At 40.2% G+C, this 17,453-nt stretch overlaps 1 protein-coding gene across 1 annotated transcript in view; it reads right to left on the reverse strand.

Annotated features, from left to right (window-relative positions):
* The window catches only part of exd3 (exonuclease 3'-5' domain containing 3), a 172,294-nt gene that overhangs the window by 103,468 nt on the left and 51,373 nt on the right, over nt 1-17,453 (reverse strand). The window contains exons 12-16 of the mRNA XM_061907925.1: nt 11,897-12,044; nt 11,641-11,836; nt 11,449-11,558; nt 10,532-10,703; nt 10,269-10,447 (exon numbers count right to left, since the gene is read on the reverse strand). Of these exons, the coding sequence (XP_061763909.1) occupies nt 10,269-10,447; nt 10,532-10,703; nt 11,449-11,558; nt 11,641-11,836; nt 11,897-12,044 (805 nt within the window). The remainder of the gene's footprint in view (nt 1-10,268; nt 10,448-10,531; nt 10,704-11,448; nt 11,559-11,640; nt 11,837-11,896; nt 12,045-17,453) is intronic.

Genomic DNA, 17,453 nt, shown 5'->3' on the forward strand with positions numbered 1-17,453 from the left:
GGTTTGATGCCCCGACCCCGGATTCTTCACTTTGGGAGCTTTTGCAGTTTGTCATTTAGAAGCTCGGAGAAGGACTTGCACATTATTTCCCACCTTCCTGGCTCCCCTTTCATTTGAGTGACACTCAACATCTGGCAACCAATGCATGTTAGCGCTGGGTGATACGGCTAAAAACTGCATCACGATATCAGTCTTTCATAGTGATTATGTTTGACATTTTTTATGGCCCATGCAAAATAAGGAGCAGGAGAAAAAATGTATCTTATTTGAAATGTAACCTGATTATAATCCCACAGCTATCAAGACAGAAAGGAAATGTCAACACAGGCATGGGAAACAATGTAAACAAAATGTTAAAAATAACATTGAAGACTTACCAATAAGCTCTTAAAATGAAGGGATATGTCAGAAATGCTTCAAGGTGAACATTATCACCAGACCTATGTAAGCGTCAATATATACCTTAATGTTGCAGAAAAAAGACCATATATTTTTTTAACCGATTTCCGAACTCTAAATGGGTGAATTTTGGCGAATTAAACGCCTTTCTATTTAGCTCTCGGAGCGATGACGTCAGAACGTGACGTCACCTAGGTAATAAAGCCGCCATTTTCTCAAAAACATTACAAACACCGCGTCTCAGCTCTGTTATTTTCCGTTTTTTTGACTATTTTCTGGAACCTTGGAGACATCATGCCTCGTCGGTGTGTTGTATTATTTTCGGGTCTCCCCATGTCTAGCATTAAAAGATTACAGTTGGTACAAAATGCGGCTGCTAGACTTTTGACAAGAACAAGAAAGTTTGATCACATTACGCCTGTACTGGCTCACCTGCACTGGCTTCCTGTGCACTTAAGATGTGACTTTAAGGTTTTACTACTTACGTATAAAATACTACACGGTCTAGCTCCAGCCTATCTTGCCGATTGTATTGTACCATATGTCCCGGCAAGAAATCTGCGTTCAAAAGACTCCGGCTTATTAGTGATTCCTAGAGCCCAAAAAAAGTCTGCGGGCTATAGAGCGTTTTCCGTTCGGGCTCCAGTACTCTGGAATGCCCTCCCGGTAACAGTTCGAGATGCTACCTCAGTAGAAGCATTTAAGTCTCACCTTAAAACTCATCTGTATACTCTAGCCTTTAAATAGACCTCCTTTTTAGACCAGTTGATCTGCCGCTTCTTTTCTTTCTCCTATGTCCCCCCCTCCCTTGTGGAAGGGGTCCGGTCCGATGACCATGGATGAAGTACTGGCTGTCCAGAGTTGAGACCCAGGATGGACCGCTCGTCGGGACCCAGGATGGACCGCTCGCCTGTATCGGTTGGGGACATCTCTACGCTGCTGATCCGCCTCCGTTTGAGATGGTCTCCTGTGGACGGGACTCTCGCTGCTGTCTTGGATCCGCTTGAACTGAACTCTCGCGGCTGTGTTGGAGCCACTATGGATTGAACTTTCACAGTATCATGTTAGACCCGCTCGACATCCATTGCTTTCGGTCCCCTAGAGGGGGGGGGTTGCCCACATCTGAGGTCCTCTCCAAGGTTTCTCATAGTCAGCATTGTCACTGGCGTCCCACTGGATGTGAATTCTCCCTGCCCACTGGGTGTGAGTTTTCCTTGCCCTTTTGTGGGTTCTTCCGAGGATGTTGTAGTCGTAATGATTTGTGCAGTCCTTTGAGACATTTGTGATTTGGGGCTATATAAATAAACATTGATTGATTGATTGTCGGAGGGTGTAACAACACTAACAGGGAGGGATTCAAGTTGCACCACCGGCCCAAAGATGCGAAAGTGGCAAAAAATTGGACGAAATTTGTTCAAAATACGAGGGTGTGGGGAAAGCCGACGAAATGGTCGGTCGTTTGTTCCGCACACATTACTGACGAAAGCTATGCTACTACAGAGATGGCAAGATTGTGTGGATATCCTGCGACACTCAAAGCAGATGCATTTCCAACGATGAAGTCAAAGAATTCTGCCACCAGACCCCCATTGAATGTGCCGAAGTGTCTGCACATTTTACCGGCGATGCTAAGACAGACATGGCACAGAGATGTATGGATAACCTGCAGATGCATTTCCAACGATAAAGTCAACTAAATCACAAAGGTGAGTTTTGTTGATGTTGTTGACTTATGTGCTAATCAGACATATCTGGTTGCGGCATGACTGCCAGCTAATCGATGCTAACATGCTATTTAGGCTAGCTGTATGTACATCCATCCATCCATTTCCTACCGCTTATTCCCTTTTGGGGTCGCGGGGGGCGCTGGCGCCTATCTCAGCTACAATCGGGCGGAAGGCAGGGTACACCCTGGAGAAGTCGCCACCTCATCGCAGGGCCAACACAGATAGACAGACAACATTCACACTCGCATTCACACACTAGGGCCAATTTAGTGTTGCCAATCAACCTATCCCCAGGTGCATGTTTTTGGAAGTGGGAGGAAGCCGGAGTACCCGGAGGGAACCCACGCATTCACGGAGAGAACAGCTGGATGTACATTTGAAACTATATTTACATCCAGCGTTTCCCTCCACCCACATTTAATGCCAAACAAACACTTACCAATCGACAGATTTAAGTTGCTTCAGTGTCACAAGATGCGAAAGTCCCGATGGTTTGGTCTGCACATTTTACCGGTGATGCTAAGGCAGACATGGCACGGAGATGTATGGATAACCTGCAGATGCATTTCCAACGATAAAGTCAACTAAATCACAAAGGTGAGTTTTGTTGATGTTGTTGATTTATGTGCTAATCCGACATATTTGGTTGCGGCATGACTGCCAGCTAATCGATGCTAACATGCTATTTAGGCTAGCTGTATGTACATTTGTAGCTATATTTGCATCCAGCTTTTCCCTGCACCCACATTTAATGCCAAACAAACACTTACCAATCGACAGATTTAAGTTGCTCCAGTGTCACGAGATGCGAAAGTCCCGATCGTTTGGTCTGCACATTTTACCGGCGATGCTAAGGCAGACATGGCACAGAGACGTATGGATAACCTGCAGATGCATTTCCAATTATAAAGTCAACTAAATCACAAAGGTGAGTTTTGTTGATGTTGTTGACTTATGTGCTAATCAGATATATTTGGTCGCGGCGTGACTGCCAGCTAATCGATGCTAACATGCTATTTAGGCTAGCAGTATGTACATTTGAAACTATATTTACATACAGCGTTTCCCTCCACCCGGATTTAAGTTGATCCAGTGTCACAAGATGCGAAACTTCCGATCATTAGTCTGCACATTTTACCGGCGATGCTAAGGCAGACATGGCCGAATAGCGTCAATAGCTATTCGCTCAATAGCTTCAGTTTCTTCTTCAATTTCGTTTTCGCTATCTGCCTCCATACTCCAACCATCTGTTTCAATACATGCGTAATCTGTTGAATCGCTTAACCTTCCTCTTGTGTTAGCCTTCTGTTACCATTTCCTATGTTAATGGGTCGGTTTCGACCCATGTCTTAAATCAGCTGTAAAATACCCTAAAAACGATTATCTATCATCCAATTTGTTTCTCATCTCTTGGTTACCTTATTAGGCTTCCTTATCCATTGAACATATTGGTTTTAATATTTTTGGTGTGGGCCATTGGGCCTTTTTTTTGTAAGTATACCCATCGATTTCAATTAAATAAATTATAAAATGAACCACAAGAGAATCGTATGAATAAATAAAAGGTTGTTGTGTTACCTGACTATAACTGAGGGGTATTTTAGAACACATCTCTTAAGTACATTTGTTTTATTTATTTTAATAATTTTATACTGAATTGACCTCAAATGTCTGGACATGCCCGTCTTTGTTTGTTTTTGTACTGGATTACATGGTAAGATGAGAATCCCCTAAAGCTCACATGATTGGTAAAGAAGCTGGCTGTCAGTGTGTTCAGTTTTGGCTCTAATTTTTGCTTGATAATCTTATGTTTATAACTGGGTCGAAGCTGAACCTAACAACACCAAGGTCATAATTTCAACCAGAACATTTTATAATTTAGTGGGGAAAAAAAAAAAAATTGTTTTATTTTTGTTGAAATAGAGCAGGGGTCGGGAACCTTTTTGGCTGAGAGAGCCATGAAAGCCATATATTTTAAAAAAGTATTTCCGTGAGAGCCATATTATATTTTGGTAATACTTTGATATGGGGAACATATTCACCATTAATTAGTTGCTTATTAACATGCAGATTCGTAACATATTGGCTCTTAATTGGTCATTTTTAAGTACTTATTAACGCCTTTTTCTGCATGGCCTTATTTTACAAGCAGTAAGCCATTAACTAAGAGTCTTCCCTTATAACCTCAGAATTATTGCTTATTAGTAACCATAACCCTTATATGGTCCCCTAGTGTCCAAATAACTCTTAAGTCTTTGTTACTTAGAATATGTTTCCCATACTAAAGTGTTACCAATATTTTTTAACACTGAATACAACTAAATGTGCGCATTTTTAAGTTAGATTAACATTTTTAGATTATAATAAATCTCTTATTCTTTTTAGTAACATTGTTATTCTGAAGCTAACAAATAATAAATGAAATACTTCTTACCATTAATGCGACTTCTTGGATTGATGGAATAAAATGCATGAGAATGTTTTTAATTTTGAACGTTATTTTTAACCCTGTGATTACCAGCGGAATCATTTATTACTTATCGTGTTAAGCAATGTCAGCTAAGATTTATCTGAGAGCCAGATGCAGTCATCAAAAGAGCCACATCTGGCTCTAGAGCCGCAGGTTCCCTACCCCTGAAATAGAGGTTCCTGACAAAGTCAAAAAGCTTTGATGCAAACAAATACATTTATGTAGTTCTTTTATGCATATAAAAACTAAAACGGGTCGGTGCCGACCCTAACACAAGACGAAGGTTAAGCCGCTGAAATCTGAGTCTGAACCCGATCTAATGTTGCTATATCTTGCTGTGCGATCCGTATTGGCATCACTGGGTGACGTCACAGGAAAATGGACGGTGGCTTCACAGATAGCAAAAATCAGGCACTTTGAAGCTTTTTTAAGGGATATTCCGGGATGGGTACATTTTGAAAAAAACTTCAAAAAATAGAATAAGCCACTGGGAAATGATTTTTATTGGTTTTAACCCTTCTGGTATTGTGATAATGTTCCCCTTTAATAAAGTGTAATTAAATAGCATAAAGTGTGAAAATGTAAACATAGAGAAAAGTGAGAACTATTTTCTGCAGGTTTAGTGGCAGGAAGTTACAGCTGTGCTCTAAAGGTGGTGTGGTATTAGCGGTCTTCCCTTGCATCATGTACAGAACACAAAATTAAAGCTGCAAGCAGCGATGGACGGGACCGACTTTTGCTGGTGTTTCCTGCCTTTACCCATTCATCATATCTTTACCTGCACATTACCTACCTTCCCTGCATCCTGGGGTCACACTGGTGCTTCTTTCTGTCACCCATACACGGTGGTGCCTCCTGCCATCACCCAGACAACATATCTTTACCTGCACATTACCTACATTCTCTGTATCTTGGAGTCAAACTGGTGCCTCCTTCTTTCACCCAGTCAACATATCTTTTCCCGCACAGTACTTCCCTTCTCTGCATTGTGTTGTGCTTCCTGCTTTTAAGCGGCCATCTTGACACGGCAGCAGCGCAGCAGCATCAGCGCAGAAGTTCTTTGAAGGCTCGAAAAATCCAAAACCGGAGCAGTTATTAAAACTATTTTCTCAACTTTTAATCAGAAGGGTTCAATCTCTCTCCTGTGCGAGTTTGAAGCCGACACAACAAAAGCGCTTGGAGGAAATGATGTTTGAAAAAAAGTGACAGGTTTTTACAAAACTTTTGTTTTGAAGGGGTAATTGCCAACTTCCTGTTGTTTTTTGCTGAAGGATATAAATGAATGAAATGTAGGTCTAAGTGAGACCTACATATAGGTTTTTGTTTCATGTCTCTACGGCATTCCTACCGGAAGTTACAAGCCGTTTTATCTGTGTTTTCTTCCTAGGAGCAGTTTTGTCTGTGTTTTATTCCTAAGGGGCACTAGAGCGCAATTTTGAGTTTTTTTTTTATTTTTATTTTATCTATTTTATTAGTTCGCAATTTTTACCAGTCCTGATGTGTGTGTCGAGTTTGGTGAGTTTTGATGCATTTTAAAGGGGTCAAATTACAGCTCAAAGAGGCAAAAATGACATTTTTAGGAAACTTTTGTTTTGAAGGGGTTTTTGCCAACTTCCTGTTGATTTTTGCTGAAGGAGGTCAGTGTATGAAATCTAGGTCTAAGTCAGACCGACATAGGGTTTTTTGTTTCATGTTTCTATGACATTCCTTACGGAAGTTACAAGCAGTTTTGTCTGTGTTATTTCCTAGGGGGCGCTAGAGCGCAATTTTTAGTTTTGAGGTTTGGTTTTTTATTAGATCGCAATTTCCGCCAGTCCTGATGTGTGTGTCAAATTTGGTGAGTTTTGAAGCATGTTAAGGGAGTCAAATAATAGCTCAAAGGTGGGCGGTATAATAATAATAAAACCTTAGAAATACAATAAAGTCCTCTGTCTCAAAGTGACATTCGGTCCCTAACTACACTTACTGTGATGTGAAAAGCATGAAACTATGGCAAGAAGTGAGCAATCAGAAGTGTCAGGAGTATGTAGAGGGTGATGTCGCCCCGCTGACTGCCTGGCAGCTACAGGCTTAAATAGCAGTGCAGTGATTGACAGGTGCTTGAGTCTAAACAAATCAGGTGCGTGAGTCGTGAACACATAAAAGGTGAAACTAATGAGTTGTCAAACTAAATTGGCCCTAGTGTGTGAATGTGAGTGTGAATGTTGTCCATCTGTGTTGGCCCTGCGATGAGGTGGCGACTTGTCCAGGGTGTACCCCGCCTTCCGCCCGATTGTAGCTGAGATAGGCGCCAGCGCCCCCCGCGACCCCATAAGGGAATAAGCGGTAGAAAATGAATGGATGACAAAACAAACAGGAATGCACAATGGGTCCAAATCTAAACAGAACGTGACCACAGAACATGACAGATGTTGGCAACGACGACTATGGTTTGCAGGTAAAAAGGTATCTAACGCTTAAACCTAAAATAAACAAAAAGGCGAGTGCCGCTAAGAAAAAGCATTTAGGCAAAATGAAGCTAAAACTGAACTGGCTGCAAAGTAAACAAAAACAGAATGCTGGACGACAGCAAAGAGTTACTGTGTGTTGAGCAGACGGCGTCCACAAAGTACATTTGTACATGCCATGACAATCAACATCAAAATAGGAGCGCAAGACAAAAATTAAAACACTACACACAGGAAAACCCCCCCAAAAAATAAAAAAAAAGTCAGGTGGTGATGTGACAGGTGGTGACAGTACACCTACTTTGAAACAAGAGCTATAGTGATGCATGCTTGGTTATGGTTTGAATTCATATCCAACAATTGCGAGAATGACTTTAGACTGACAATATCGGCCGCTGTGTTTCATTTTTTTATGTTTTCTGCTGTTGGTGTGCCTTGGGATTTTTTCAATGAAAAAAATGTGCCTTGGCTCAGAAATGGTTGGAAAAACACTGGTTTGAATTACAAGTAAAGTGTGATCTTCATCAGACTCCTTTTTTGGTTGCCAGTCGAAACGCTCCAAAGTGATTCAAATCTCGTCTTTTGGCATCAGATTCAGACCACATTAGGAGGTAGTCCTGGAATCCGATCTTTTCAAATGTGACTTCAGTCAAAATGAAATGTCAATCAATCAATCAATGTTTACTTATATAGCCCTAAATCACTAGTGTCTCAAAGGGCTGCACAAACCACTACGACATCCTCGGTAGGCCCACATAAGGGCAAGGAAAACTCACACCCAGTGGGACGTCGGTGACAATGATGACTATGAGAACCTTGGAGAGGAGGAAAGCAATGGATGTCGAGCGGGTCTAACATGATACTGTGAAAGTTCAATCCATAATGGATCCAACACAGTCGCGAGAGTCCAGTCCAAAGCGGATCCAACACAGCAGCGAGAGTGCCGTTCACAGCGGAGCCAGCAGGAAACCATCCCAAGCGGAGGCGGATCAGCAGTGCAGAGATGTCCCCAGCCAATACACAGGCAAGCAGTACATGGCCACCGGATCGGACCGGACCCCCTCCGCAAGGGAGAGTGGGACATAGGAGAAAAAGAAAAGAAACGGCAGATCAACTGGTCTAAAAAGGGAGTCTATTTAAAGGCTAGAGTATACAAATGAGTTTTAAGGTGAGACTTAAATGCTTCTACTGAGGTGGCATCTCAAACTTTTACCGGGAGGGCATTCCAGAGTACTGGAGCCCGAAATGAAAAAGCTCTATAGCCCGCAGACTTTTTTTGGGCTTTGGGAATCACTAATAAGCCGGAGTCCTTTGAACGCAGATTTCTTGCCGGGACATATGGTACAATACAATCGGCAAGATAGGATGGAGCTAGACCGTGTAATATTTTAAACGTAAGTAGTAAAACCTTAAAGTCACATCTTAAGTGCACAGGAAGCCAGTGCAGGTGAGCCAGTACAGGCGTAATGTGATCAAACTTTCTTGTTGTTGTCAAAAGTCTAGCAGCCGCATTTTGTACCAACTGTAATCTTTTAATGCTAGACATGGGGAGACCCGAAAATAATACGTTACAGTAGTCGAGGCGAGACGTAACAAACGCATGGATAATGATCTCTGCGTCTTTAGTGGACAGAATGGAGCGAATTTTAGCGATATTACGGAGATGAAAGAAGGCCGTTTTAGTAACGCTTTTCATGTGTGACTCAAAGGAGAGAGTTGGGTCAAAGATAATACCCAGATTCTTTACCGTGTCGCCTTGTTTAATTGTTTGGTTGTTAAATGTTAGAGTTGTATTATTAAATAGAGTTCGGTGTCTAGCAGGACCGATAATCAGCATTTCCGTTTTTTTGGCGTTGAGTTGCAAAAAGTTAGCGGACATCCATTGTTTAATTTCATTAAGACACGCCTCCAGCTGACTACAATCCGGCGTGTTGGTCAGCTTTAGGGGCATGTAGAGTTGGGTGTCATCAGCATAACAGTGAAAGCTAACACCGTATTTGTGAATTAAATCTGATTATTATCGTATCAGATGGATATTTCATCAAAACATCAGGTTTCAGTTAGCAAGACGAGCAAATTTTGGGTACATCACTTGTCAGTAGAGATGTCCGATAATATCTGACAGCCGATATTATCGGCCGATAAATGCTTTAAAATATAATATCGGAAATGATCGGTATCAGTTTCAAAAAGTCAAATTTATGACTTTTTAAAATACCGCTGTATGAAGTGGTACACGGATGTAGGGAGAAGTACAGAGCACCAATAAACCTTAAAGGCACTGCCCTTCTGTGCCGGCCCAATCACATAATATCTACGGCTTTTCACACACACAAGTGAATGCAAAGCATACTTGGTCAACAGCCATACAGGTCCCACTGATGGTGGCCAAATAAACAACTTTAACAATGTTACAAATATGCGACACACTTTGAATCTACACCAAACAAGAATGACAAACACATTTCAGGAAAACATCCGCACCGTAACACAACATAAACACAACAGAACAAATACCAAGAACCCCTTGCAGTACTAACTCTTCTGGGGCGCTACAATATACACCCCCGGCCAAGTCATACCAAAGACTATAAAAATGGGAGCCATTGCCTCCCTGCTAGGCACTTAGCATCAAAGCTTGGAATTGGGGGTTAAATCACCAAAAAATTATTCCCGGGGGTGGCACTGCTGCTGCTCACTGCTCCCCTCACCTCCCAGGGGGTGAACAAGGGGATGGGTCAAATGCAGAGGACAAATTTCACCACACCTATTGTGTGTGTGACAATCATTAACCCCCCTCCACCCAAACCCCGCCCACCTCAACCTCCTCATGCTCTCTCAGGGAGAGCATGTCCCAAGTTCCAGGCTGCTATTTTGAGGCATGTTAAAAAAAAAAAAAATGCACTATTTGACTTCAATAATAAATATGGCAGTGCCATGTTGGCATTTTTTTTTCCAAAACTTGAGTTGATTTATTTTGGAAAACCTTGTTACATTGTTTAATGCATCCAGTTGGGCATCACAACAAAATTAGGCATAAAAATGTGTTCATTCCACGACTGTATATATCGGTATCAGTTGATATCGGAATCGGTAATTAAGAGTTGGACAATATCAAAATATCGGACATCTCTAGAAATAAAAATCCAGATTCATTCGAAAATGGTTTGTTTTTTACAGCCCTACTATTGAGAAAGCTGGAGGATGTTAAAACGAAGCACGGACCTCCTTATTGTCTGTGTGGTTCCTCTCCTCGTCAATTTCGTCCGTCTGTTTCGCCCCGCCATTCTTCAGTCTCTCCAACTGGCTGGCGGCCACGCTACGCAGATCGTCCGGCAGTCCGAAGTCGGCGGGCTTGCGCGAGAGGACGGAATACACGTCCAGCAAACAGTAGGCGTCCGCCGCTGGAGGGCGACAGAGAGACTTAGCCAGCAAGCGAAGACGATGACCAGCCAAGGTCAGGCAGTAGTTGTCCTGGTGCCACTCACCTGCGTATCTGATCTGGCTGACGCGCATAGGCCGCTTCTCCCAGTTGGACATCTGCTCCGACTTGTCCAGATGCTTTCCCAGGACCTGCTGCGCCAGAAGACTGAGGCCTTTCTTGTGCTCGGATTTGTCCGAGGGGCTGCTGGTGACGTTGACCTTGTTGTTACGCTTGATCTGAATCCACAAAGACAATGACAGGTGCATGAAATATGCAGTACGGGCCAAAAGTTTGGACACACCTTCTCCTCATTCAATGCTTTTTCTTTATTTTCAGGACTATTTACATTGTAGATTGTCAAATCCAAACTATGAATTAGATTAGATTACATCAGATAGTACTTTATTTATTCCTTCAGAAGCGTTCCTTCAGGAAAATCTAAATTTTCAGCACAATCCCATTCAAGATCAGACAAAGATTACAGGGAGACAAAACAGGATCGCTGACTGGTCTGCCGGCTTCCAGTGCCCCTTACAAAAAAGATGAGATACAGGTAAACAATGGGGGGGTTTTAAATTAATTAGCGCCACGGCGGCTATTCAAGGAAATACGGTATACATTTATATTAGGTTTATATATATTTATAAGTGGTTATAAATATATAGTTGATCTGCCATTTCTTTTTTTCTATGCTCTGCCCTCCTCCACAGGGGAGATGGGGGAAGAGCAGAAAAGAAAAGAAACCGCAGATCAACTTGTTTAAAAGTGGTTGGGATCTATTTAATTATTTATTTATTTTTTACGAGATCCGTCTTATTTTTTTGCATTTTTATGACTCAGAACCTTTTAGGTCCCCGGCACCAAACTTGGAAAACTGGAAAAAAAACTATTGAAAAATTAAAATATGAATTATGTTTTGATGTTGGAGTGTGCGGCCCTCAGTTTGGACAGCGCTGACCTCTAGAAAGGCGACCGCCTTACCATTTTCTGGACATGAATCAGATCGAGCATGGCCTCTATTTTCAGCGGCTCCTCCTGAAACTGGGGGCAGGTAGACCTGAGACACTTGAGGTCTCCAGCTACGTCGTAACCTGCGAAAGACACACAGGAAGAAGGCTCCAGAAAACATCTGCGGAGACAATCTTCAAAACGAGCGGGGTTTTTCTTGCTTACTCAGCTTGAAGACGTTTTGCGCGGAAAAAAAGCTCCTGATGAAGCCGACGGTCTCCGAATGGTCCCAGAATCCCTCGGCGCACATGTCCAACAGGAAGACCGTGTCCCGAGTGGCCAGCTGTATCAGGGCCACATGCTGGCGGGAGCAGCCAAAGGTGGGCTGCCACTCCATGTCCACCCCCACGACAGCACCTTTCTGCAAGAAGAAAACCTTTCAGCACAAACATCTATCCCATCTTTGCAATCCATGCTTTACCTGGAGGAGAGTCTCGCGACAAGTTGCAAGCGCCTCCAGCGTGTCCACGTGATGGACCTCGTCTCTGCTCAAAGGGAGCTGGTAGAAGTTCTGACGGTGCTCCTCGGACGGGGTCCACTCTTCCGTTTGTGCGGAATGAGTGGAGGGTCTACGAGGACATGAGAGTGTGACCTTGTCATTGCAAATATTCAAATACCTCTGTGCTAGCTTTGCGCTGGAAAAATGTTTGTACCGTTTTGTACTTATTCTAAACTGCCATATTCTTTGGACTATAAGCCGCTACTTTTTTCCTACGCTTTGAACCCTGCAGCTTACAAAACGGTCGCTAACGGCCATTTTTGTATTCAACAAATTTACAATAGAGTTGTCCGATAATGGCTTTTTTGCCGATATTCCGGTATTGTCCAACTCTTAATTACCGGTACGGATATCAACCGATATATACAGTCGTGGAATTAACACATTATTATGCCTAATTTTGTTGTGATGCCCCGCTGGATGCATTAAACAACGTAACAAGGTTTTCCAAAATAAATCAACTCAAGTCATGGAAAAAAGTGCCAACATGGCGCTCCCATTGGGGAGAGACGGAGCCGACGAGCCGACAGCGGGATAGGAAAGACGGCGGTCCTACTCGAGATGGCGGCCAGGAGGCGGGGCATGCGGCGGAGAGGAGAGGCTAAGCGCACTCGGAGCGACGCTGCAGCCAGCCGAGTCAGGTGCGTAAGCGACACACCTGCAATCAAGCTCTACATCTTCTGCTGCAGTATAAAAGGGGAGAGGGAGGAACGATCGCGGCAGAAGTAGGCGAGGAAACCCCGGACAACAACGACCACGAGCACGACGAGAGAGACCCTGAGCGAGATAAGCCCCCCGCAGCAGACGCAGCCACCGGCCACCGAAAGGTGCGCCACGACGAGCAGGAAGAGCCAGGGAGCTAGAAATTGGCGCGACCGACTGGCAAGACAATATGTTTGTTGAAAGAATAAACGAGAGTCAAACCTGCTACAATGCGTCCTGTATCGATTGTCAATGCAACCCACACGATGACGGCTGGAGACCTGTCACAGCCATATTTATTATTGAAGTCACAAAGTGCATTATTTTTTTTAACATGCCTCAAAACAGCAGCTTGGAATTTGGGACATGCGCTCCCGGAGAGAGCATGAGGAGGTTGAGGTGGGCGGGGTTGGGGGGGGTAAGAGGAGGAGGGGGTGTATATTGTAGCATCCCGGAAAAGTTAGTGCTGCAAGGGGGTCTGCGTATATGTTGTGTTGCAGTGCGGATGTTCTCCCGAAATGGGTTTGTCATTCTTGTTTGGTGTGGGTTCACAGTGTGGCGCATATTTGTAACAGTGTTAAAGTTGTTTATACAACCACCGTCAGTGTGGCCTCTATGGCTGTTGACCAAGTATGCCTTGCATTCACTTGTGTGTGTGAAAAGCCGTAGATATTATGTGAGTGGGCCGCCACGCAAATGCAGAACCTTTAAGGTTTATTGGCACTCTGTACTTCTCCCTACGGCCGTGTACCACTACGTAAAGCGGCGTTTTAAAAAATCATACATTTTAGAAACCGATACCGATAAGTTCCGATAATACATTTTAAAGAATTTATCGGCCAATAATATCGACAGTCCGATATTATCGGACATCACTAGTTTTCATAAAACACCAAAAAGCTGTGTAATTGTTTGAGCTCTTTTGTTGGTTGCAAATGAACAACTTCCTGTTTTGTGCCTTAAACCAAAGGAATACCCTGTTTTGTCTTCTAGCCGTCCATAGCGTTTCTACTCATAATGATTCTTCATCCATCACTCTAAGCAACGTTTGGAAGTTTTACGATAAAATTAAAAGTTTTCATATTTCAAAGTCCAATATTTGATGTGAAGTAATTGGAGCCTTAAATATGGCAATAATACATAACATCCATTAATATTTTTAGAGCAGTGACAGTTTTGAAAAAAAAAAACATTAAAGTTCTTGGGGGACCCAAAAGGGCCCCAGTCATAAAATGTGTAAAATAATAAGTCAAACATATTTTTACCCACTTTTAACATTTAAATTTCGAAATTAACTTCAGATCTCTGTATCGAATTTTTATTATTTGTTTTTATTTTATTCTCTTCTTTTCATAGAAATCTTTTTTATTAAACACGCAAAATATGCATTATTTTGCCCAAAACATATTTAAAAGTGTAATATTTGGATGTAATGTAATTTGAGCCTGAAATACATCAATAATTCAGAACATAAATTTTGAGTATAAGTCACAGATTTTTTTTTTTTTTTTTTACTTTGAACACTTAAAATTTCAGGATTAATTTGAGATCTATACGTCGATTATGAGTTTTTATTATTTGTTTGTTTGTTTTTTGTTTATTTTTTTTTGTGTGTGTTATTTTAATGTAATGTAATTGGAGCCTTAAATGTGTCAATAATTTACAACATTGATTTTAATTCATTATCATATTTTTAGCAATGAAAAAAAACACTACAGTTCTTAGGGATCCAAAATGGTCCCACTCATAAAATGTGTAAAAAAATAAGTCATACATTTTTTCCCCACTTTTAACACTTAAATTTCGAGATTAACTTAAAATCTCTCCGTCGATTACGAGTTTTTACTATTTGTTTTTGGTTTTTTGGTTTATTTTATTCCCTTTTTGTCATAGAAAACTCTGTTATTAAACACACAAAATATGCAATATTTTCCCCAAAACATATTTTAAAGTGTAATATTTGATGTGATGTAATTGGACCCTTAAATATGTCAATACTTCAAAACATAGATTTTAATTCATTATTTTTTTTTTTAGAAATGACAGTTTAAAAAAACACTAGAAGTTCTTAGGGATCCAGAAGGGCACCACCAATAAAATTGTTAAAAAAAAGTTTTACTTTTTTTTTTTTTTTACTTTCAACAAATTTTGAGATTAACTTCAGATCTAGCCGTCAATTATACGTTTTTATTTTTTGCTTATTTTATTCCCTCTGTGTCATAGTAAACTGTGTTACTAAACACACAAAATATGCACAATTTTTCCCAAAATATATTTCAAAGAGTAATATTTAATGTGGTGTAATTTAAGTCTTAAATATGTCAATAGTTCACAACATAGATTTTGATTGATTATTATTTTTTGAGCAATAACAGTTTAAAAAAAAACACAAATTCTTAGGTACCAAAAAAGGGCCCCACTCATAAAATTGTTAAAAATAAGTCAAATACATATATTTTTTTACTTTCAACACATACATTTTAGGATTAACTAGAGATCTATTCGTCGATTATGAGTTTAATTATTTTATTCCCTTTTATCAATGTAAACGCTGTTATTTTAACACACACAAAATGTGCAATATTTTCCCCAAAACATATTTCAAAGGGTAATATTTGATGTGACGTAAATGGAGCCTTAAATAGGTCAGTAATTCACAACATTGATTTGAATTAAATATTATTTTTTTGAGCAATAACAGTTTAAAAAACACCAAAGATTAGATAGTACTTTATTTATTCCTTCAGGGGAGTTCCTTCAGGAAAATGAAAAGTTCTTAGGGATCCTAAATGGTCCCACTCATAAAATGTGTAAAAAAATAAGTCATACATTTTCCCCCCCCACATTTAAGACTTAAATTTCGAGAATAATTTAATATCTCTCCGTTGATTATGAGTTTTTATTATTTGTGTTTTTTGTTTATTTCATTCTCTTTGTGTCATAGAAATCTTTTTTATTAAACACACAAAATATGCGATATGTTCCCCAAAACATATTTCAGAGTGTAATATTTGATGTGATGTAATTTGAGCCTTAAATAGGTCAATAATTCACAACATAGATTTTGATTCATTATTTTTTTTTTTTTAGCAATGATAGTTTAAAAAAACACTAAAGTTCTTAGGGACCCAAAATGGTCCCACTCATAAAATAAGTCATAAGTTCTTTCCCCCACATTTAACACTTACATTTCGAGGATTAACTTAGAATCTCTCCGTTGATTTTAAATTTTTATTATTATTATTTTTTTAATTCTCTATGTTTCATAGAAATCTTTGTAATTAAATACACAAAATATGCAATATTTCCCCAAAACATATTTGAAAGTGTAATATTTGATGTGAAGTAATTGGAGCCTTAAATATGTCAATAAGTCACAACATAGATTCTGATTCATTATTTTTTTTTTTTTAGCAATGACAGTTTAAAAAAACACTAAAGTTCTTAGGGACCCAAAATGGTCCCACTCATAAAATGTGTAAAAAAATAAGTCATACGTTCTTTCCCCCTCATTTAACACTTACATTTCGAGGATTAACTTAGAATCTCTTTGTTGATTTTAAATTTCTATTATTATTATTTTTATTTTTTTTTATTCTCTATGTTTCATAGAAATCTTTGTAATTAAATACACAAAATATGCAATATTTTCCCCAAAACATATTTGAAAGTGTAATATTTGATGTGAAGTAATTGGAGCCTTAAATATGTCAATAAGTCACAACATAGATTTTGATTCATTATTTTATTTTTTTAGCAATGATAGTTTAAAAAAACACTAAAGTTCTTAGGGACCCAAAATGGTCCCACTCATAAAATGTGTAAAAAAATAAGTCATACGTTCTTTCCCCCTCATTTAACACTTACATTTCGAGGATTAACTTAGAATCTCTTTGTTGATTTTAAATTTCTATTATTATTTTTTTTTTTTTTTATTCTCTATGTTTCATATAAATCTTTGTAATTAAATACACAAAATATGCAATATTTTCCCCAAAACATATTTGAAAGTGTAATATTTGATGTGAAGTAATTGGAGCCTTAAATAGGTCAATAATCAATATCTTTCCTGTGATAAAATGGCAACCAAGGTGATCAAAAAGGTCAACCAAAGAACAAGATTCCTCTACAGAATCTCCTCTCTGGTCAACAAAAACACCTTGAGGATTCTAGCGGGAACTCTCATTCAACCCTTCTTCGATTACGCTTGCACCTCCTGGTACCCCAGCACCTCCAAAACCCTCAAATCTAGACTTCAAACATCCCAGAATAAGCTAATCCGGTTACTTTTAGACCTCCACCCCAGATCACACCTCAATCCAACCCACTTGTCCAAAGTGGGCTGGCTCAGGGTGGAGGACAGAGTAAAACAACTTGCACTGAGCCTAGTCTATAAAATCCACTACACCTCCTTGATACCGAAGTACATGTCAAACTACTTCCTTAACGTAAATGACCGCCATAACCACAACACCAGGGGGAGCTCCACAAACCACGTTAAACCCAGATTTCGATCTAACAAAGGTCTTAACTCATTCTCTTTCTATGCCACATCAATGTGGAATGCACTCCCAACAGGTATAAAAGTAAGTGCATCTCTATATTCCTTCAAAACCGCTCTAAAACAACACCTCCAGGCAACTTCAACACTTAACTAATACCCTCCTCCATTCACATCCCATCTCCCCGGATTATAAACAACTCAAATGTACTTCTAATGTATATACTTGTTCTTATGCTATGTGAACTCACTATGTTCTCTGCTGGCTGTACATAT

This window comes from Nerophis ophidion, linkage group LG08 (genome assembly GCF_033978795.1).
Source record: "Nerophis ophidion isolate RoL-2023_Sa linkage group LG08, RoL_Noph_v1.0, whole genome shotgun sequence".
NCBI lineage: Eukaryota > Metazoa > Chordata > Actinopteri > Syngnathiformes > Syngnathidae > Nerophis > Nerophis ophidion.